This window comes from Notolepis coatsorum (assembly GCF_963971535.1).
Source record: "Notolepis coatsorum genome assembly, chromosome: 19".
Classification (NCBI taxonomy): Eukaryota; Metazoa; Chordata; class Actinopteri; order Aulopiformes; family Paralepididae; genus Notolepis; species Notolepis coatsorum.
Genome location: NC_140183.1, coordinates 47,936,352 through 47,960,830, shown reverse-complemented (window position 1 = coordinate 47,960,830; position 24,479 = coordinate 47,936,352). Strand labels below are relative to the sequence as shown.

Here is a 24,479-nt window from a genome sequence, read left to right as displayed (position 1 = left end):
CCTTGAGAACCGCGTGCGAATAGATTGCTAAAGTGTCAGAGTTTAACGCAGTACCGTTGAGTTCGACTTATTCTAATGTGAAGTAATAGTCTATCATTTATAGTGTATCGTGCGGCTACCGTTCTTCAGTGACCAGCATTACCACCGGTTCGTCGTGTATATAGCTAGTGCACTTATCCAGGCTGGGCGGCCTAAACTCGTGCCCCCACCCGAGGAGTCCTAGACGAGAACCGTTGGATATGTACACCGGAGAACCTACACCGGCGACTGCAGAACCATTTCTGGTTGGATTATATTGCTTTGGTACCGTGACTGCTGGAGCAGAGAACCGTCGACCCCACTATCGTTTGGGATCTACCCCCCGTGAGGATCATCACTCGAGCCCGCCTCTAGGAAGAGGCTGGCTAGCTGTCTTCCATGCTGTCGAGCATACTGGATTATAGCTGTTGTTTTCTTTACTGATCAAGGGAGTACTGCACTGGCTCCTGTATCTGGAACCTCGTTATTCCTCGTTGACCCAGACTTTGTACCCGAACATTCCTCTACCCCGGCCGGCCTTACACCCAGAGGGAACCCCCGAGTGTCTCCAGCTGGTACTAGTGTGCCCTATGTAGTTGCTATGCCACGGGTGGCGTCAGTTTAGACCCATCTTAGTATTCATACTATTCTCATTGACTTACGCTCTTGACTTACTTCACGTGTGTTCTTCGCCATACAAGCGCGAGCATAATTCTCAATCTGTAACCTAACGTTGCTTGATAATAATAAATACCCTCTAAATAGTACTTTATGTGTCATTGCCGTATTCTTGTGTGGGTGTTCACCATATATATTCATGTACTGTATGGCCAGTAATTAAAGTACATAACTAGTAGTGGTTTAATATACCATACTCTTTAATACAGTCAGGGAATTGTACCCCTCAGTTACACTCGCCATAAGGTAGGGTACCTGGGTGGCTTCGCCTAGAGCGCCCTCCAGTGGGAACAGATATATATGCAACTAGACAGTCACTGGTGGAGACAATTATATATATATATGCAGGTAAACAGTTACTAGAGTAAACAGCCATATGTACAGTTAGACAGTTACTAACAATCCTACACAGAGCCTCTGATCTCAACAATATCTCATTAGCAGAGCGAGACGCGATAGCCAAGTATGATATATAACTCAGAGTTGCCTGTTCCAGAGGTTCAAAAGGAGCTCCCAGCAGTCAGAATCAATGGGAGGTTCCATCGTGGAGACGCCATACGCTTGAGAGGTCTTGCGCCCAGCACAGTTGAAGCTGCTAGTTAGACCAGCATAGACTAGAGGAAAATTAGAACTGAATTCAGGGGACAGGATATTGGATCTAGAGACCTCGCCTCACACTGTGCCTTGAAAATGCGCCACTTTCCTGCATAAACAGTGGTAGTGGATGGAGTGCGCACTCTGGATGGTTTTAATCACAGAGGAATTTACACCTATTTTCTCTAGGTTTAGGCTTTCAGCAGCCAGGCCATTAATCGCTGTCCGAGGGCAGGAGGATGGAACACACTGCTGTGCGCATGGGACAGGGCTCTCTGAGACCATGATTATGATTTCCTTATCCAGAAAAGACCTCTCACCATCCCGTCATTGTAAATAAGAATTTGTTCTATTAAATATGATTTATTTTAAATTAAATAATATGTTCTTAAATAAATAAATAAAATAAGTAAATTTTAATTTGATTGTTGAAATCTGGACAGCAGTATTTAATTTATTTTTTATATACCTTAGACTGCGGTATATTTAGACTACGTCCCCAAAATGAATGGAAGTTAATGAGGAGCCTGACGACTGGGGGGAATGGTGGTGTTGTCAGCGGACGACAGGGACAGCAGTGGGCGCTACATTGTAGATTAATGGTAAGACTGATGAAATTTAGAAAGGTTCTTCTACTATTACTTACTACTACGTTAATTCAATATTATCTCCTAAATCACCAGTTGCCAAATTCTGTGTTCAACCCATATAATAATTGATATGGCTCAAGTGCTCAACCATACAAGTTCTTTAGTGAACTTTACCCTACATACCGCGGAACGGCTTATTCCAGGTGTTTTGTTTGCGACACAATTCACAAGGGCACCGTAATGTACTCTGTGATTGGTTACAACTGACATTCGATGAATGGTCTCCAATTCTCCCAGCTTTGTATTGGCTTAAATGGTAGGCGGTCCCTGTAGCTCCCGCCCCCTTTCTCTCGAATGGGATCACCTTAAAATAATTCCGACCTCTCCTTGGGTGAAGGTCCATTACGGCGTCTTTGTGGCTGTAGTCTATCAAACCTTGTTACAAACAGTTGGCTAACGTTACAATGTCGGGCCGGGTTCTTGTTGGAGTTAAACGTGTCATTGATTATGCAGTCAAGGTAATGTCCCATTATTGAAAAATTATTCAACCGACATGCAAATTCACCGTAACGTCAGTGTATACTTTTTCTTGTCGCAGGTCTTGACTCACTGTGCTGATGCTAGCGCTAGCCGGGCTAGCAAGCATCAGAGCTGTCAGTTCACTTAACGTTAGCGTTAATTATTCATTCCAATGTCTTTAGTCTAGCAGCTGATTAGAACTAGTTGGCTAGTAAAAAAAAAAAAAAAAAGGGCAAGGTCGACATTACAGCGACTTTTGCATTTCAAGGAAATGGAATGCCACCTAACGTTAGCCAGTTGGTTTGCTTAGGTAAACTGTTGCTTGCCTAACGTCGCCCGTTTTTTTTTATTATGTCTATAGTATGTCATCATACAGTCCTCATAAAGTTAGGAAAATAATTTGAAGTTTAACATTTTGGTTACATACCACCACTGTGTATGAGATCATATCAGGTCACCACTTGTTAACATTACAAAAAATGTCAATGGTCGAATTGTGTATGTAAGTAGGCTATATAGGTTAATAATTAGGCTAGGCCTATATAAAGATTGTCTGTATAATAGCTAGACTGTCTATACATATACCCTATCTTCTGTCACTCCTGACAACCTTCACAGGGTAATATTGATTGTTACTGTAGAAGCCAAGCTTTGATAACAGTATCTCTTTCCAGCTGTTCTATCTGACTGTCAGCTTGCTCCTGCTTCAGCTGCACCTAACTGGATCTATAGTGCAGCCAGGCTCTATCTACTTGTATATGTCCTCTATTATTACCAATGCTTTTCTAAACTATGAGATGGGAAAGCTGAATGTGAGGCATTTTATAATGAAATCAGTGCCAGGAAGTGTAAACAATGAAATTACATTTAAGTCCAAGTCTGTTTCTGTGGCTTTAAGAACAGGTCTAGGCATTCATGACTCGAGTAGAGTGTTGGGTATAGTTTGAATTGTCGATTCAAATATCGAAAAATCGTTACTTTAAAGTTATGCTGGTTACTAAGCGATGCCCAAATCGATACTTTTAAACTTTACTAGGGCTGTCACCTGTCTCAATCAATTTATCTGCCCCGATCCCAATTCGATTCAAATGCTGATACTAAGTCTCAATCCGATATTTGTATTTTTCTAGATAATATAGCAGCACAGTGCACACATCAAGTAGCCTATATTTAAGTTAGTAAAACCATTTCAATGTAGGTAAGATATGCTTGGTAATTAAATAGTTTCGCTTAAAGAAATAAATAGCCTACATCACAGCTTTGCCTTAACACATTGTTTGCCAAAAGTGCAATGCCCAACAACGTTGGAGACAGGATCGCTGTGGATAACTGGAATGGCGATGAGATTATTGGATTCTTTTTTTTGCATTACTTCAGAGACCAGGTAAGGACACCATATATGAAAGCTTGCGTTGATCTGATATTTATTTCTACAGCTATTGAAGCTATCTGTGTTTTATGTGTATGGCTGTTTGCCGTTGGGTTGCAGGAGGGGGGGGGGCGGCTCAGCAGTAGGGAGTTAAGTTGTGTCTTTTCCCTGGAATTGCTCAGAAGCGGCCAGACTATGTTCATATTCAAAATGGTATAAAACGGAAATGTACTGATGAAAAAAATTATCTGTTTTTTGCACGTTGACCAGAAGCAGCTCACTGAGACTCGACGGCGTTATTATACCCATAGCTATACTATAAAATATAGGTTTAGCTCTACAAACTACAACTACGTTTACATGGGTTTAATGGGCGGCACGGAAAGGGTCACTTCCCGGAAGGGGTGTGGCACTCAATGTGTTAATGGTTTTCTTTTATTCTTTTTACAAAAAACTATTTGAATTTGATTGGGCTTAATATACCCGATACAGATCAATTAAAATATGCCACGATTGGCTCTGAGTCCAATCTGATCCGGACATCCAATGATGTTTTAAATGTACGCTACTCTGGTTCATTCTTTTGCTGAAGATTATCCTATTCTTGAGGCTTCTTAGACATCAATAGGTTACTACTAGTAATACCCAGGTTCCCATGCCCACATATATTCTTTCAATCCCATGCCCACATATATTCTTTCAATCATTATGTTTTTCAACATTGTTTTTCTTTCAGGCAAGAATAAGTGAACACACTTGCTCCTTTTTTTAAAGCAACATCCTGCTTCATAGTCGTGCACACACAACATCTGGGAGCTGCCCAATGGACCCATCTCAAACTCTGCCGTCTTTTCTTGATCCTCCAATCACAACTGTTGGTTTTCTCAGACAAACTTTATTATTTATTTTTGAGGGCGGAGGTTTAGATATTTTTGCTGACCACTGAGCATCTCCAGTGGAGCAGTAGGGAGTTAAGTTCATACTCAAAACCACCCTAATCTCAAAATTTGAGAGTACACAATTAACACACTACAGGCACATCTCATAAAACATCTATTGTCCCAAAACCGTCACTCAGCAAGTGTCTTTGCCTTTTAGTTGAATACACTGTCTGCCGTGTCTGGCTTTCCCCAGCCTCTCTGTCACCCTGTCTGGTAGGCTAGTCCTGGGATAGTCTATCTGGCCTATTTCTATCATCCTGTGCTGCCATTATAGTGACTGTGTCCGCCTGCCCTCCCCAGATTCGTGTGAAGCCGGACCGCACCGGCGTGGTGACGGATGGCGTGAAACACTCAATGAACCCCTTCTGTGAGATTGCCGTGGAGGAGGCGGTCAAGCTGAAGGAGAAGAAGCTGATTAAGGAGGTGGTGGCTGTCAGCTGTGGGCCACAGCAGGTTCAGGTGGGTGTGACTGAAGACCATCAGGCTCTACACACGCTGCCTTGTTACAGTCATCGCCCAGACATACTTATTTTTTTAGCCATATTGTGTGAGTGTTTTATCGGGACAGGAGAAGGATAATAATTTTGAGTTTGGAGGTATGTTTCTGTTGTTGGGTAGGACACATTTGTTTGGTGATGCGTATTTTACATTTAGTTATTTATCTGACAAAACGCTGAGCTAAATGCTTCATCGTTATCTCCACCAGGTGGAAGGCTAGGGGGAAATTATGTGATCGGTTCTGTGTGCAATTCAACAAATCTTGCAAACTACAAGACTGATTTGGATGAAACATTGCACATAGGCTGACATCAGCCCAAGAACCTGAATTCTGGAATAGCTTTCCGATCGGTCAACAAGTATTTTATTTGAAAGAATTTCCATCATTGTTTTCCATTGAAATACATATTCGGTATGAAGTTACACTTTTTGAACCCAAGAAGGCGACACTCCACAGGCCTGCTGGTAATTAAGCTTTCTGGCATCTGTTTACCACACTGGCCTCGTGATTGGAAGTGTCCACTATCTACTTTAAATGAGTAAATATATCGTAAATATTTATTGGCCATTTAGCACCACGAGGCAGCTTCACATAACAGTTTCTGAGGGAATCGCCTGGCCACATTTCCGCATAAATCTCTCTGTATGTAGTACATGGACATTAAAACTACTGAAGTATTTATTTGTTCATTCTGTCTAAACCCCTGCTGCTTCCTGTGTTGTGAAGGAGGACAATGACTAAAGTCAGCCCGTAGTTCTGAAGAAAGGAGATAGATGGTGAACAGATATGGTTATCAGACAGTAATTTACTGTTCTGTTAACATCCAACTCCAAAACCCAAGTGTAAACATGCCTCTGCCACCCTCAACATAGGGTCCCCCAGGGCTGTGTTCTGAGTCCCCTCCTCTACTCTCTGTACACGCATGACTGTGTGGCACAGCGGAACAACAACACAATCATCAAATTTGCTACGACACAGTAGTGGTGGGCCTGATCTCTGCAAACGACGAGAGGGCCTACCTGCAACAGGTCATGGTCCTGGTGGGATGGTGTCAAGAGAACAGCCTCTCCCTGAATGTCAGCAAAAGAAAGGAGATGAAAGGGCAAAATCTGTTCTAGTCGGCACAATATACAGACCGCCAGATCAAACTGGCTTTTATGATACTCTGGATGTGTGCTTAGCTGGAGCTGAGGATGCGGAAAAAATTCTTATTGGGGATTGGAACACGGATATGCAACAAAAAGATGCACCCGTCTTCAAATCCTTCAATAGGTTTTGTGATCTGCACGGCCTCAGCCAACTAATCACCCAACCCACAAGGATATGTGAATCAACTCAGACTACCATTGACCTCATACTGACCTCTGACAAGTCCAAGATCTCCAATAAAGGGGTTATAGCATGTGGGTTAAGTGATCATTATATGATATTCTGTACCCGCAAAAAGCTAAAACTAAAGGCTGGCTGTCACAAAACAGTCACATCTAGAGACCTCAAAACCTACTCTAGCGAGGCCTTTAACCTTGAACTGGAGAGTCTGGACTGGTCAGATGAACTCAATGGTACACTGGTTGAAGAAACTTGGCTTGGCTTCAAAACCAAATTTTCATCAATACTAAACAACATGGCCCCCCTAAGAACCACCAGTGTTGTGAAGGATCAGATTAAACCGAATATATGTATTTATTTATATATATATATTTAAATAGTATTTGTATATCGTTTGATATCCCCTGTATATTCCTTGTACAATATGCACTGAATATCCCTTTAGTCTACTAAACAGCCCATAATAGTTTCATTCTACCATTGGACGAGAACCTGGCGCCATCAGCCATACCCCTAGGTTCAAGTTCAATCGTGCCGCCCAACATGTCGTGGCAAGCCCCGGTTCCGCGTAGGAATACGTCTGGCGAAATACGAATGGTACTATTTGTTCATAGCGCATATATATATGGCGCAAGTAAAGTAGAACTTTCTTTTAGTCCAGTTCTTTACCCTCCAACAGAGTAACAGACGCGAAGCCTCACCCACGACGCACGTGTGGTGCAGTAAGGCCTACTTGGCCTCAGAATAGGCATTGAGATATCGTGTGGATTAATAGTTGAATAGTCATAGTTTGGCACTATACCGTCAAGTTGGACGTATTCTATTAAGCTAATAATAGTCTATTTATGTATGGTGCATCGTTCGGTTAGAGTTATAAAGTTATCAGTACCCCCATCGTTCCTGACGTTATCTGGACGCTTAACCAGGCTGGGCAGACCACTAGTGGTGCTTGCATCCGAGGAGCTCCGGGCCAGGGCGACTGGACCTGTATATTGGATTACTCTACCCGGACGACGGCGAGCCTTCCACGGCTTGGATTATGCTTTGGGTGCTTTGATTATTCCATGGATAACGGCCAACACTGCGGAGTGTTGGAACTACCCCCCGGAGAGGACTCCAGGTGAGACGGCGCTCTACACCAGTGAGGTCGCCTCACGTCTCTCCGTTGTGGACCGGCAGCTACCGTCCACCAGAGGGTCCAGCTGTATTCGTCTGCGGACCGAGGTTCTGTGGGCACCGTGTTCAAGACTTTGAATTCTCCCAAGAAATCGTCGGCCAGATGGGATACCGCCAGCGGCTTCTCTAACCCCCCCCCTCCTACTGTCTTACAACCAGCGGGACCCCCCCCCCCCCCTTAGTGTATCCAGCTATAATCATTTAAGTACCATCGCTATAGTTTCCTAAAGAAACAGGTTGTATACTTACTCCCTGCGTAACCAGAGATTGGACATTCAATGTTGATTTACCTACGAATACTCATTTGCCATACAAGTGCATTTCAAATCATAAGTGTAAACAAGTGAACGTTGTATATACCTTTTGCTATATTAAATATTCGATTTGTACATTTGTGTGGACTTCGTTTCATCAGGTGGGAAAGTGTTCATCATATTTATATCATGTACTGGATGGCCAGAAGTTAAAGTACAAGAGGTAGTGGTATTAAATACCATATCTAACAATACAGTCAGGGAATTGTACCCCTCAGTTACAACCAGGGTAAAAAATCGCGCTGAGCCATGGATGCACACTGAAATACTGACCGCTATGAAAGCCAGAGACAAAAAATGCTCAGAGTTTCGTAAAAGCCAGTCAAAGCTTACCAAAAGCACGAGCAGTGAACTCCAAGACCACGTGACTGAACTCAAACTAGAAAGAAACAGACTAAGAAATGACGTAAACTCCATGATCAAAACTGCTAAAAAAAAATGTCATCAATGACAAAACCGAGGAAAACAAAAATAAACCATGTGAACTTTGGAAATTACTCAACAATCAACTAGGCTGCAGTAAAAAACTTAAAACCAGGTTCTCAAACATAAACATAAAGACGGACAACACGCTCATCACAGACAAGCTGGATGTAGCCAATTACTTAAACACTTTCTTCACAAACATAGCCACAACACTGGTAAACAAACTACCCTCCCACTCAGGGCAGTATGGGGTAGAACACATAGTAGCATACTACAAGAACCTAGGCGTCCACAAAGACGACTTCAAACTGGAAATGGTAACTACAGATGAGGTACTCAAAAAAACTGAGCGCCCTCCAACCAAACAAGGCCACTGGCCATGACAACATCCCCTCCAAATTCCTCAGATACTCAGCAGCAGCCATCACCCCAGTCATCACACACATAATAAACCTCTCCATAAAACAGGGACACGTCCCCAAGGACTTCAAAATTGCGAGAGTAACACCCCTGCACAAAAAGGGCAGCAAATTAGACCCGGGTAACTACCGCCCTGTTTCTAACCTTACATCCATCTCGAAAGTCATGGAAAAAATAGTATACGAACAGATCGAAAAGTACCTCGCGGAAAAAAATCTAATCTACGAATTCCAATCTGGCTTCAGAACATCCCACTCCACTGACACATGCCTTCTCTACTTGAACGACCACATTAAACAAGAGGTGGACGCGGGCAAATACTGCGGCATGGTCATGCTGGACCTACAAAAGGCCTTCGACACTGTCAATCACACCATTCTGATTGACAAGCTAAAAGCAATTGGTTTTGATAGTTTATCAGTGAGCTGGATACAATCCTACCTGGAGGGGAGGGAACAGATGGTGGAAGTAAACGGTACCCTATCCCCCCCCCTCACAGTGAGCTGTGGTGTTCCACAAGGAAGCATACTAGGACCGCTACTATTCCTAATTTACGCAAATGACATGTCGTCAGCTTGTGACTGCAACTTGTTCCTGTTTGCGGATGACTCAGCCCTGCTGGTCTCTGACAAGAACAAGTTACAGGTTGAAAAAGCCCTCAGCTCGGAACTAGGCAAAATCTGCATATGGCTCGCCGACAACAAACTATCATTACACATGGGCAAAACAGAGTCCATTCTCTTCGGTTCAAATAACAAACTCAGCAACACCGACGGCTTCTCGGTTGCAGTGGGTGACAATATTATCACAAGAAAAGATGAAATTACCTACCTGGGTTCCATCCTAGAGGCTAATCTTTCCTGTGACAAAATGGCATCCAATGTAATAAAAAAAGTCAACCAACGAACGCGTTTCTTGTACCGGATCTCCTCTCTGGTAAACAAGAATACCCTGAAGACTCTAGCAGGAGCACTCATTCAAGGGTACTACGACTATGCTTGCACCTCATGGTACCAAAGCACCTCAAAGGCACTAAAAAACAAATTACAAACATCTCAAAACAAGCTAGTCAGACTACTACTTGACCTGACTCCTAGAACCCACCTCACCCCTGCCCACTTTGACAACCTAGGATGGCTTAGAGTAGACGACAGAGTACAGCAACTTGCAATGGGCCTGGTCTACAAGATACACTACGCGACCAAGGTACCCATGTACATGTCAAAATACTTCCCAAAGGTCAGTGAATACCACGATCACAACACCAGAGGGAGCTCCACAAATCATGTAAAACCCAGATTCGGCTCAAACAAGGGACTAAACACGTTTCGCAATTATGCCACATCAATGTGGAACGCCCTACCTAAAGCTGTAAAGGAATGTGAATCACTACCCACTTTCAAAAACACTCTCAAAAAACACCTACGTGAGACTGCAATTCGAAACTGGCCCCTACAAATGTCCTAACCTAGTTGTACAGTAAATGACCAAGTAAGGCTTTGTCAGTATTCCAATGTACAGTGTAAAATGTGTGTGTCCCCTACCCAACCCCCCCCACCTCCAATGTACAGCCCTCACCCAACCCACCCAACCCCACCCCACCCATCCAACCTCCTCCAATGTACAGTTTCTACGCCAAATGTATATACACTCCTTTTCTGGACACTTTTGTATCACAAACAGTACTGTATTTGCAAATCTGATATGTCATAAATGTATAGATGTAGCAGTACTGTCTATCTGTATGTCATGTATGTCATATATGTTATGATGAATTGAAAATGGGGGACCCTGATGTAAACAAGACGAAAGTCTTTCTCTGGTCTGCATCCCCTTAACAATTGTATGTATTGAGCTGTACTGTACTGTACCCATTCTGCAATCTGTTAATAAACTTTTCAATCAATCAATCAATGATTGTGGACTTTAGGAGGTTGGGAGTCAGGGACTACAGCCCCCTCAGCATCGACGGGGCACCGGTTGAGAGAGTGAACAGTTTTAAGTACCTCGGAGCCCACATATCCGAGGACTTGACATGGACCACACACATTGACAGTGTTGTGAAGAAGGCACTGCAACGCCTCTACTTCCTCAGGCGCCTAAGGAAGTTCCAAGTCAGTCAGAAGATCCTTAAGAACTTCTACTCATGTACAATAGAGAGCATCCTGACTGGCAATATCACCTCCTGGTTTGGGAATAGCACCGCACAAGACCGTAGTAGACTACAGAGAGTGGCCTGTTCAGCCGAGCACACAATTTGAGGGGGGCTTCCCACTCTCCAGAACATTTACAACAAGCGGTGCATGGGTAAGGCTAAGAGAATTATCAAGAACTCCAGCCACCCAAACAACTGCCTCTTTGAACTGCTGCGGTCAGGCAAGCGATACCGGAGTCTCATGGCAAGCACAGAAATACTCAGAAGAAGCTTCTATCCCCAGGCCATCAGGTTGCTCAACGAACAATAACACTATGCAACAACCATCAAATGCACTCACAGCACACACATCCACACGCACACACTCACTTTAAACAAACAACTCACTGCAGCACCCACTCTACACACTTTAGAACACCTAAACACACTTTATATTTATTGGCAAAGAATTTGCACTACAACCCATACCTCAGTACACCTTACTGTAAATTGTACCTAAATTGTACCTCATCCCATTTCTTCTTTGCACTATATAGTATATTGTATATTAGTATATTGTAGGGCTGCAACTAATGACTATTTTGGTAGTCGACTAATCTGTCGATAATTTTTTCTATTAGTCGACTAATCGAAAAACAATTATATAAAAAAAAATATATATATATATATAATTTATTTATTTTTTGCACTACAGTACCTATCTTTGTGAAAGTGGCTTCTCAGCTCTGGTCCAGCTGAAGACAGAGCAGAGGAACAGATTGGACATTGAGCATGACCTCAGAGTTGCTTTGAGACTCTTGTCAGGACCAAACAACATCCCCAGTTATCCCATTAGTTAGTTATGTTAAGTTATGTTAAGCTAAGAAGTCTTCAGCTGGCTGGACCAGAGCTGAGAAGCTACTTTCACAAAGATAGGTAGTGCAAAAAAATAAAAAATAAAAAAAATTATAATATATATATATTTTTTTAATGACTAATCGACGCAACAATTCCTCGTCGACGATTTTTTTATAATCGACGTCGTCGATTATGTCGACTAATCGTTGCAGCCCTAGTATATTGTATAGTATATTGTATGGTAACTCAGTTACTCCTACTCTGCATTGAACATTGTACATATGTACATACTGAACACTTGTGTCTACGTACGTGACTTCTATTTTTTACTTGCTATACTTATTTTATTTTATTTTATACTTATCTTTTTTGTCTAGCACAGTCTCTGGAGCGTAACAGAAAAGCATTTTGTATAAAAGTATTCTGTACTTCTGTATGACAACTAATAAAGAAACTTGAAACTTGAACTTGAACTCTGTATAGTCTGACGTCACTTTAGTTTCCTGCGCAGTCCACCCGTATAGAGATTTATCATTGGGAAAATGTATTATTGGCTATTGTAATAATTCTGCCTCATGAACATTGGCAAGCTTTCCATTTTTGCACAAAATGAGTTCACTTCTATCACTAACATTATTGTTTAAGCATTTTTGGTTAAAATAAAGTTAGTTATATAAGGTTTTTAATTTAGAACGCCTGTCGTTCAGTGCTGTCGCCTAATACAGCCAGCCCAGGAGTCTACGCTGTGGTGACGTCGGTCAGCAGCGCCAAAGTAGAGTGTAGTTCCGCAGTGAACGAAAACATAAACGTTGAAATTCTTTTATTTATTTATTATTATTTTTTTGGGCCTTTCTGTATTTTTCACCCATCTCAATTTAGTCGTTATGCCAATTCCCTTCCTGGTCGTTGCGCGCATTGCCCCACTGTCGGCCTGGGGAGGGTGTAGAACTACCACATGCCTCCTCCGATACATGTGGAGTCGCCAGCCGCTTCTTTTCACCCGACAGCGAGGAGTTTCACTGGGGGAACGTAACGTGTGGGAGGTTCACACTATCTCCCCCAGATCCCCTCCCTGCTGAACAGCGGCCCCGACCGACCAGTAGGAGTCGCAGTTTATAATGACCAGGACACATACCCCACCGGCTTCCCACCCGCTAACACTGCCAATCGTGTTAGTAGGGACGACTGACCAAGCCGGAGGTACCGCTGACAGCTGGATTTGATCCCAGAATCTCTGCGGTGGTAGGCGAGTGCTTAGTCCACTGCGCTACCCAGCCGCGCCTATAAACGTAATTTAGCTACTTTTACGCTAAATCTTTTTAAATGAAATGTTATGAACACACAGAAAGGTACACCATGCCAATGTTCATGCTTTATTTATGCTTTACATGCGCCAACTTAAAGTCAGAAAGAATACCCTTTTTATCTCCTAATTGGGAAATTAATGTGCATGTTACTGTAGGCTACTCTGTTTAACTTTTTACCACTGGTGGCAGCATGTCATTTTCTACCCATAAACATTCCAATGCACTCGCACATTCATGATAACAACAACGCATTACAACAAGAGGGCAAACATGTTTGAGCAAGTACAAGTGGGCGCTAAACGTGATGGAATCAACTTCCAATTACAGGTCTCACTGTGATCTTCCAGGATAAGGACTCTCTCTATGATGAATTGAAAATGGGGGACCCTGATGTAAACAAGACGAAAGTCTTTCTCTGGTCTGCATCCCCTTAACAATTGTATGTATTGAGCTGTACTGTACTGTACCCATTCTGCAATCTGTTAATACATTTTTCAATCAATCAATTCAATCAATCTCTTGTCTCAGAATCCTCTTCAGCTTGGTTCTCAAACCTTTTCATGTCAAGGACTCCAATTTGATACGATTTTGTCTCTGGGACCCTGCTCTGAGAAGAGAATTGGGAATTGGACTGGTCTTAAGAATTTAACTACTGTATAAAATGGTCGTAGGTGGGGAGATGGAGAGGGATCAGAATGGTCATTATTGTACATTCTCTCATTGGGTTTAACTTCTACTGAATAAACTATTAGTTAAATTAAACTATTACCCATTTAGCTGGGGATCCTCCGGAACCCATTTTGAGAACTACTGGATTAGACTATCTAGAGGCAAATTAATGTGAGGAGTGTCTGAAACAATCGATCACGCTTTGTTGTTGTCTAGAATCAAAGCTCAACAGTGTTTCCTCGAAACTCTCCTCTAAATTAATGTTGTTCACTTAGTTTAATTGTTGTTTATGCTTCCGTAAACCGAAATTAACATTTTTTTGTTCTATGCAATATCCTACGTTGTTTCTCATGGGGCAGAGCTTATTTGTTTAATTCCAGATGACTACTTGGGACTTGAGGACCATGAGTTGCGTTGTTTTAGGTTATTCTTATTATGTATTGCAGTATGAGAGCTCCACGTCTCAACTGTTTGTCTTTGATCCAGGAGACCATCCGTACCGCCCTTGCCATGGGCGCAGACCGTGGCATCCATGTGGAAGTGACCGGGAAGGACTACGACACTCTGGGGCCCCTGCAGGTCTCCAAGATCTTCGCTGCTCTGGCTAAGAAGGAGGAGGCTAAACTCGTCATCCTGGGCAAACAGGTTGGAGATCCATGCTGTGCCTAGTAGTGACCGCTCCAGTGCCATTTAACCTTAAAGGGAAGCTTCAGGATTTATTTTAGAAGCCTTCCTTATTCATGCTCCCACTATGAAAAAAAATATATAATTCCTTGCCAGTGTTTTGGCGTCTGAGAAAATCATACGCACCAGTCCCTGTTGGCGAAACTGTTCTATGACTTATTATTACATATACTAGAGCTTATAGAAGTCATTACATTGGCATGCAATGTTGAGAGGAATGTTTTCTTTTGCATTAACATTTCCAACAAATGCAAAAAGGTTTATCTTTGGCATAAAAGAACAACACCGGTATATTTGGCTTGGTATATGATCACAACAATAGGCTTCTAAGAATATCCACCTCAAGCCAAACACATCACATAGCACATTCTTATTTAACTTGATTTGATCAAGGTTGTTTGTCGGCAGCACTAATCTGTTAGCCTTTCACTTCTGGCACATACTCCGTCTGTCATGTATTTTTCAAGAACGTCTACTCTTTTATTCACAGGCCATCGATGACGACTGCAACCAGACCGGTCAAATGACAGCAGCCATGTTGGACTGGCCTCAGGTCAGTTTCATCTCCTGTCGGGGCATAGTCCATCACTTCAAACTAGACTGACCAGACTGTGTTGACTCAACTCTTATCTACTACTATAAGATTAGATTAAAATGTATTGTCATTATACAGCACAAGTGCAGTACAATGAAAATAAGTTTGGCATCCAACCTGAGTGCAAATGTAACAGTAAAGTGCAATAGTAATATACTATATACAAAACTGTCTACATGATCATTGTCTCAAAGTCAAATTAAGCTGTGTTGCTGATATCCTGTTATGTCACTTGTCTAGAGTACATTATCGTGGATAGTGGAGACTGGTTTGAGTCAGTCAGGTCTGCAGTTAAGTCAACACTAGGGCAAAGGCTGAATGGACTCAGTGGTCACCCTAGGATGTTGTTCCACTGCTCAACCAGAAGATGGAGCCCTTGAACCTAGAATAACCTCACAGAATTTTTATCTCCACCAGGCGGTAGCCTGGTCAAGTGTTGGCCCCTAATCGAGACAACTGTGTCACTATTGACAATCTTACACAGTTGTCTCAATCTCAGCCGTCTTTCCTGTGCTCCTTCCTTGCAGAAGGAAAAAAGTGCCAACCGCTTTACGTTTTTAGTACTTTACCCTGCTTTACCGCATCCATTGTCTGCTAACAGCTAGCCTCTGCAGCAACCTCATTCTCGTTTCTGCCAATCAACTGGCAGGAACGTCAATTACGTCGCTGCATATGCTAGCAGAGCCATGGCTCTGGATGCCAGCAGTTGGCTGACACTGGAGATGGTAAAGCAGGGTAAAGTACTCAAATGTAATTGTGAATCTCTCTCTCACTCTCTCCCTCACTCTCATTCTCACTCTCACTCACTCACTCACTCACTCACTCACTCACTCACCCACTCACTCACTCGCTTTCACAGTAGTGGCTAATGTTAGGTTATGGTTATAAGCTACAGCGCATCTTTCATAGTAGTGGCTAACATGTTTTTACATTATGGTAAGCCGCATCTCACTGGCTAATTATGAAATCATCTGATCCTGGAGTCTCCTCCAAGTATATTCCTATCATAGCTATACGTATAATTATAACCTGAGAACGTTTGCACATTCCTTGCTGCTCAGACTGACAGGAATGCTGCCATTCATTGGTAAACTGTAAGATACTATTGGGGCATTTAGCTGCTCATCATTGTTCTGCCCCTCATTATAAAAGGAATGTAATGCAGTACTGGCTTTTGCCATTTTGCATCCTTTTTCATCCATCCAACCTGCGCTTCAGCATTTTGGACTGGCTCAGATGACAATAAGGCTAGCCTACTGTTGAGGTTGGGCTACATGACATTCTAGTGGTAGAATGTTTGGCTTAGCTCCCGATTTTTATTGTCAAAATACATTTACATTGCACATGTTGCGTATAATGGCAATCAGTGATTTGTGTGTTCATACAGCTACTATTTAATTGTCCCAAATATAATGCCAGGATTTCCCCAAACAAATGGTAGGCCACATCTTACACATGGGCTACTGTCTTGTCAGCTGTCCTTGGTAGGCTAATGACTTGTCTGTCAACACAGTTGGTCTTTCCTGCAGACAGTGGATGATCTACTTAATGTTGTGCAAGTTTGTTTGGAGATTGGTAATTATAATTACTGGTAATAGATGGTCTCTGCATTTGTTAAATATTATAGGTATGTGTTGTAGCCAATTTAATGATTTTCTGTTTTTATGTTACTGTATGAAGGCACCGTGTCATCATGAAAGTGTTGACCAATTAGCAGGCAGTGGGCTCAGGAGGCGGGGCTCATGTGTGCTCAGGTGCAATCTATATGTATGGGTTCACAGGTGTGCAGCGGCAGGGAATTTGGGTAATATTCACAGGGAAGCCACACTATCTTTTTACCGTGTTCGTTTGTTTGTTTTCAGTTACATTGAGTCACTTTTTGAGTTTATTTTGTATGCTTATATTTTGTCCACACCGCAAGTAGTAATAAAACACTCAACAGTGACCAAGGAGAAGACATCATTTTATTATCAACAAGCATCACGCGTAGGAAAGAGCTTCACCCAGTATTCCCTCACTGGCAACATTTCTTGTTGTTTGCTCTGTGTGAGAGAAGAAATGCGTGGCTCCTGCATCTTCCAGGTTTGTTGAGCTATTTTATGTCCCACCCTGTGATCTTCAAAGGATGAAGCAGGCACATTGAACAAACTAACATAGCACATAGTAACCGCTGTTTCTTCCAACCTGGAGGGAAAATGGGCAAATAGATCTGTTCTTAACTCTTATTTCATAGGGACACGTTTCCTCTGTTGTCCTGACTCCTGAGTGTAGACTGTATGTTTACTATTGCAGGGCACCTTTGCATCAGAGGTGACGTTTGAAGGAGAGCAGCTTAAAGTGGTGAGGGAGATTGACGGTGGGCTGGAGACCATCAAGATCAACATGCCAGCAGTGTTGACAGCAGACCTACGACTCAACACCCCCAGATACGCCACCCTGCCCAACATCATGGTACAAAGCTCATAATCACGTACAAGACTGAAAGATAGATATAGATAGGTAGATGGATGGGTACCGGTACTTACTTAATGATCCCTTGGTTGCAATTTTTATTGACTGTACATTTTAAATATAAAATGTTTTTCTACTCTAATTTTGAAAGAAGAGAGATAATTACATGTTTGCCACTATATACAGAAAACAGAAGCGGAAGAAAGTCAATAATACTCTGTCTCCACTACACTGACTGAGGCTCCAGGGGTGTCGAACTCCATTACCAAAGGGGCCGAAATGAAAAATAGAGATGATTTTGCTGGCCGGACACATAATAACACTTAAAATAAAAAAGCTTTTCATTTTCCTGAGGTCACTAGCTTAATTGGTAATTTTGTCTAAAACAGATACCAGGTGCACAGCAGTGCTTTTCTCTTGGGTGCCAGCTGCTTCAGGGTGAACCAAAAACAATATTCCAGCGCACACCAGGATACTTCTATAGACACTTTATTTGATTACAATGTCTGAGCAGAGCCAATCTGAAGAAGCTACACAGTGGACACATGAAACGCGTAGTTCGCTACATCTTTTTTTGTTGTTGTTGTAATTCATCAAGTAAAGTGTCTTATCAAAGTATCCCGGTGTGCGTTGGAAATATTTATTTATTTTAATTTAAATTTATTTGGTGCACTTTGGTTCATTTTGTTTTATCTATTAAATTTGTGCATACCAGCTTTGATTGTAAAATATTGTAAATTCACTTCTGTTCATTCTCTGGTACCTCAATGACTACAAGGAAGGCTATTTGTTTAAAGGATTTTGGCTTGTTATAGTTTTAGCTTTTACACATGTAATTGCATATACCGGTATTAGGTTACAATTAATTATTCACCCATGAGGGTTTGTAAAATTAGCAATTCTAGAATAAACTCTTCTGGACTATTGGATGAAGTAGAATACACACAACACGCGTGCACACACGCACAATCTCATCTCGGCTTTAACCACAAAATCTATACTTTCCACAGCGTTGATTTCAGAGTAGGTATCCCTATGTCAAATTAATGAAAGTAATTGGTGAATTTGCAACCTAATAATACATATTCGTTTTACAAACCCACAAGAGTTTGTAAGATTAGCAATTCAACCGGTTCAACTGGTTCTGGACTATGCACTCACTCACTCACTCACTCACTCACTCACTCACTCACGCATGCATGCACACACACACAAAACATAATATCTCAGCTTTTACATATCAATAATTTCCATGGTTTTGATTTCAGAGTTTGTATGATGATTTGGCAATAATTCAATTGATGAAGTCAAATTTGATACAACAGAATAATACCACGGCCTGAGTTGAGTGAAAACGGATGACTGAAGAGCTTTTACAAGTAAATAAAAACACAAGGTACAACTGAAGGCTAAATACTGGGTCCTCCTCCAGTGGCCCATGAAAGCAGGGTTAGGCTATTGACTAAAAACACGCCCTGTGCGTTTGCTTGGAAAGTCGAGACATTCATTTGTTGTTGCGCGGTGAGACGCAGGTGCGTTTGATTTGTATCACGTGCAGCCAGGAGAGGCAGCGGGCCAAAATGAATTGATAAGCGAAATCAGTCTGGGTGTCCGCTGAAAATGCTAGGTGGGCTGTATTTGGCTGTGAGACACATAAACCAGGAAGAGGAATGAAAAGCACCTTCTGTGTGCTCTACGATAATTGAGCAACAGCATATGAGTTCGAGTACTATATGATTGGTGGAGAAACCATCTCCAAGGCCAATACTCTTGCATGTGTACTAGGGACGGGATAAAAAAATCTATTCACTTTCTGTTTTTGTGACTATTTTGATAATGATACACTGCCTCCTGAATCGATATTTAACCTCACTAGATTGCCTGCTGACCTGTTGTACAGAACTAAACTTGTAAGTCGCTTTGGATAAAAGCGTCGGCTAAATGACGGCAAAGTAGCCAGGCAGAACTAAATATTTGATATATTTTTTAAACTGTTTTAAACCCTGTAGCACTTTGGGATCATAGCGAACACTACAAATATATAATTTATTATTATTATCTCGAGCTTTAAGGACTGCTGGAGTTCATTCCATGAGCTAGGGGCATCATAGCAAAATGCAGATTTACCCTATTCCGAGCAAACTAGAGGGACCTTAAGCACCAGTCAGTCACTAGAACGGGTTCCATAGGTACCAAAATTCCATTCCAATAATGATGTATATGGAGGTAGCTTACCAAAAAATACCAGTATTTGTTGCGCCTCTCCATCAGAGAGGACCAACCAACCTTCTCATAAAGGACACAGTGATGAGTGTCGTATCCATCATTAGTGATTAATCTGAGGGCAGAGTGATAGACAGAGTCCAAGGATTTAAGGGTTGAGGCTGCAGCATGCCTATAAATTACATCACCATAGTCCAGGACTAAGAAAACAAAGGTTATCCTATAACCCTAGTTATATGAGTAATAGCGAGCGTGGGATTAGGGAGCCCCGTGGCGTATGGAGGAGGTCGTGACGGTGACCGCTGGCGTTTCCCAGGCGGTGGTGATGCCATTTTGACAAAAATAGCAACACAAGAATCTAAACTAAAATAAACAAACTATCACTGCTGACGTGTGCCTGTAGCAAAAACACTTCCGTTGTGAAAGAATAGGGAAGAGCGGAAGTACGGTCACACCCCTCTTAAGTGCATGGGCGAGAGTGGGCGTGGCTGGACAGGTGCAGGTGCATTGGTAGCTAAATTCTTTCAAGTAGCCCTATGCTAAAGGGGATGTCCCAATATAGAGCAGAGCTATTGCGATATATAACTGCTTCGACAACTCTCTTCCTACTAATCAAATGAAAGCTGGTTCCGTTTCTGTATAAGAAGACAATTTTCTAGGCAAGGTTGTCCACAGGGAATTTAAATGTAAATTGAATGATTGAGACCAAACCCTATTCAAAGCAACACCAGAGCTTTCACTGCTGTTTGGGGACTAGAAGCAGCCAGCTAACGCAAACAAGTTACAAAAACTTAGCTTGCTAACCTAGCTAGTTAAGTTGTTTTGGTTTCCTGGGCTTCCAGTAAAATCATGAATATACAATGGCGGTTAAATCTAGATAACCAGCTATGTTTTGTACATGCATTCAACATGCAAATCTAATTGCTAGCTTATAGTTGCTGGCACTAGCCATAATACATTAGCCAATCCCCTATCACCCCATAACAATTAGCCTAGGCCTAATCCAAAGGCTACCATTTAAATAGCAAGATACTGAAGCAACAGGGAAATAAATCTGATCTGCTTCGTCTCTAGAAGTAGGTTATCATTTTAACATGATCTAGTGTTTAAATAAGGGAACAGAAATTGTAATATCGAATTGCAATACTTAAAGAATCGCAATACATATAAAAATCGGCACTCAAATATTGGGGGTGGGGGGGGGGGGGGGGTTGAATCGGGAGGTCCCTGCCCATTCCCATCCCTAGTGTCTACTCTAAGAGTAAGGGTAACTAAGCTTGGTTGTTTCTTTGTAGCAAGAGAAAATGTGTAGCAAGTGTTGTGAATTAGGCTAATTAAATGTAAACAAGGAGGAATGATACCGCTCAAGTCGTCGGGTACCAGTGCTATACTGCTATTATCAGCACTTGTGGAATGTCTCCCGTCTTTTGAAACGAAATATTCCAAGAAATAATTTCCATCTCCCTCTTATCTGCCCCCCCCCCCCCCCCCCCCCCCCCACACACACACACACAGAAAGCCAAAAAGAAGAAGATCGCCAAGGTGACGGCAGCAGAGCTAGGGGTGGACCTGACGTCACGGATAGAGGTGTTGAGAGTGGACGAGCCACCACAGAGGCAGGCGGGGGTGAAGGTGGAGACGGTGGCGGACCTGGTCGCCAAACTGAAAGAATCGGGGAGGATATAGAGGCGCTGGGAGCACTGGGAGGACGGAGCACAGGGACAAGCAGAAGGGTGAGTCTTGGTTGGTTTACACACCAGGGTTTCCTCCCAAATCTTTGGTTATCTGTGCGTCTCTGTCTCTCTTGGGTGATAGGAACTGCCATTGTCTACAGATGTACCTAGCAGTACATGGGGTGGGTACTGCTGATTTAATGAATGAGGGGGAAACATGTCTTACGTAAACAATATTCTTTACACAATATATAATGTATTATAAATGTATAAATTGGTACATTACAACATTTATAGACCTTTTCCAACTTGACAACATAAACGTTCTAAAATGGGCCCCTGTTAATTTCCTGTTGCAATATTTGCTAATACAATAGCTGACAGGAAATGGGGGCCAAAGCGGTTCCCCTAGCAACAGAATTGTTCTGAAAAGGTCTATACTTTCTGTGGCAAAGTTGCAAAGAACTTTAATTTTTTTTCGGAAGCATAGAATTGTTTCCCTATCTTTTGTTGTATCTATTTGTATCGACAACACAGGTGTCATAGATGCAAAGCTTGAGGGCAGATTCTCAGAACATGAGTCAAAGTGTCATGCCTGTGAATCGCCACTTGAGGCAGAGTGGCAAACAGTGAGATACGGAGACATGCTTGTCTCAGAACACTTGACTATTCTTTTGTCTCTTTCTAATTTGCATAAGCAGGACTCTTGTCTGAATAACTGGACATCATTAAGCAAGTGGACCCGGAGGACTGACTGCTCGTGAGAAGAAGCCCACTCATCCACCTAATCCCTCTGTTTGAGACTGTGACTCCTGTGTTTGTTCAGAGAAGAGGGGTACTGAGAAGCACTGTCCTGTTGCAGCAACTGCCAAGCCCACCGGGAGAGTCCTGGTCTGCATTTTAATTCGCACAGTGTATCTGGTTATTATGTATTTGTCTGTAGGCGACCTGGTATATAGAGCACCTACGCTTTAAATGCACTATTTCCTAGCCAGTAACTTCCTTTCATTCATGTTCCTGTTATGTGTTGCACTGTACATTCAGTGCAACGAGGAGTATGGTCCATTTTTAACAGAACACGGCTCAGTCATTTCCCCCACATGTACACCTATAATGCCACACACACTTGAAGCTGTGCAGTTTGTGTATATGATGTGTAAATATGGACCCAAACGTGTTGAGCTCAATGTGTACCTCAGGATCAGTGTCATGTCTACTGACTCGGTTTGTATAAAGTTGATGTAATGTAACTGGGATGGGTTGCAGCTCTGCCTCGACAGTGTTTCTCATTACGAGTAACGGGGAAAATGATCAAAAACACAAAGTTGACTTTGTACCATAAGCGCCTCAATTCTGTGTAGATTGTACAGAACTCTTACCCTTACAATAAAGCAAAGCATCTTTTTATTATCTAAGCTTACCAACGACTTATCGTGTTCTTTGGCCTTTTTATGAAAATAAAATATATATATTAAATAATGAATATCCATTACAATGATGTTTTAATTCAGTCATAAAAAAAGAATTCAGCTTCAGATGCTGAGATGTCAAGTTGGTCAATACATGAAGCTTTCAAATTCATGAGCCCAGTATGCTATGGGGAATTAAGTACGTGATAATGCCAGATGAGCGCTACATTAACATTTTAATTGAGATGTGGAGGCGTGAACCATGTAGAATGGTTGCTTCCGCCAAGTCCAAAATATGTTAATGTTAAGCTTAAAGGGCATTATCCCATTCATACCATGCGTACCAAGATGAAAAATAAAATAAAAACTAGGAGCATTTATTCATGTGTTTTGCATTCAACATTTAACACAGGAATCTGAATAATACCTGGAATTATAGTATAGAAATCTATTATGGAAGCAGCAGGCATCGTTGCTAGCATTGCATAAGGTTTGCAAACTGAATATGATCTAAGTATATCATATCCAAGATATTCATTGCAGCATACTTGCTTGTGATTTAAATTATATATATATATAAAAACTGAATTGTAGCAAACTAGTTTAATTTCTGATATCCTTGACAACTCACTGATGGGCCAATCAGGATAACCTGTTATGAAGTATCAATCAGGATAACCTGTTATGCAATACTTCAGAGGAAGTAGATTCAATATCGGAAAAGGCTTGATTTTGTTGATATCCAGGATGGTAGACGACAACAAAGGGTAATTTTATGTCAACATACCAATTGTTAAAAAATGCAACAACATTGAAAAACAATATTTTCATTGGATTTAATCTTTTAATATCCGGTTTATATTACACTGAGCCACCTCAAAGCATGGCTATAGGCTCAACTAAAATATTGTAGGCTATTGGGGAGGTAATTTGAAAAGCAAGGTTACATTTAGTTAGGTTAACCAACCAAATATTAGCCTGTTTTATGCTGAAAGTTCTCCACAGATGAGAGGTTGATGCTATTGGATGGCATCCCAGTGTACAATTGGATTAGGTTGCCTGCTCCTGGAAATGAAAGGATATTGATGTTAAAAGTGTTTAAGTGAATTAAGAAATAGAATTTCAATAACATGGTTGATGAGATGCTGTAATTGTAGATGTAGGTCTAATTAATCTCATAGGGAGCCAAGCCAATGGTTTATATTACACTGAGCATGTTTCATAACATTGCGACATTTGGTAGAATTAATATACATGGTAACTAATGTTTTTTATGTAACCGCCCTGTGGTTCTCTACAACCGACGCCAAGGTCATATTTATATACCAGAGGACAAGGCCAGCAGAGGGATTTGTATCTGCCCCCAAGGAATGCAATCCAACCAGTTCACATATCCACTCTCCGTGTACATTTATATTATGCATGTGGAATACCGTTCTAAAAAGCCTGTTTATGTGGCACTAATTAGAAAAACATTTTGGTTACCAATTGGCACGTTATTACCCAGACGAGGAATAAGTGAAAGCAAGAACGCGAACGCGGAACTGGAAATCCGTTGGTAAAAGTATTCAGGCTGTTGGCGTCATCAAGCCCTTTGGTTCAC

The 24,479-nt window shown here is 41.9% G+C and overlaps 1 protein-coding gene across 1 annotated transcript; it reads left to right on the top strand.

Moving 5' to 3' along the window:
• The first annotated feature begins 2,265 nt into the window (after window positions 1-2,265).
• Window positions 2,266-22,887, top strand: etfb (electron transfer flavoprotein subunit beta). The gene is made up of 7 exons (XM_084336509.1): window positions 2,266-2,398; window positions 5,010-5,168; window positions 14,328-14,486; window positions 15,016-15,078; window positions 17,413-17,571; window positions 21,310-21,527; window positions 22,169-22,887. Exons 1-6 carry the CDS (start codon window positions 2,345-2,347, stop codon window positions 21,478-21,480), a joined length of 765 nt encoding a protein of 254 aa, XP_084192635.1. The 5' UTR covers window positions 2,266-2,344; the 3' UTR covers window positions 21,481-21,527; window positions 22,169-22,887.
• The last annotated feature ends 1,592 nt before the right edge of the window (window positions 22,888-24,479 follow it).

What these genes read in the sequence shown, in the direction of transcription:
- etfb (XM_084336509.1), top strand. Translation starts at nt 2,345, where the DNA reads ATGTCGGGCCGGGTTCTTGTTGGAGTTAAACGTGTCATTGATTATGCA. An exon ending in TCATTGATTATGCAGTCAAG is followed by an intron (nt 2,399 to 5,009) that starts GTAATGTCCCAT and finishes TGCCCTCCCCAG; the next exon opens with ATTCGTGTGAAGCCGGACCG. An exon ending in GTGGGCCACAGCAGGTTCAG is followed by an intron (nt 5,169 to 14,327) that starts GTGGGTGTGACT and finishes TCTTTGATCCAG; the next exon opens with GAGACCATCCGTACCGCCCT.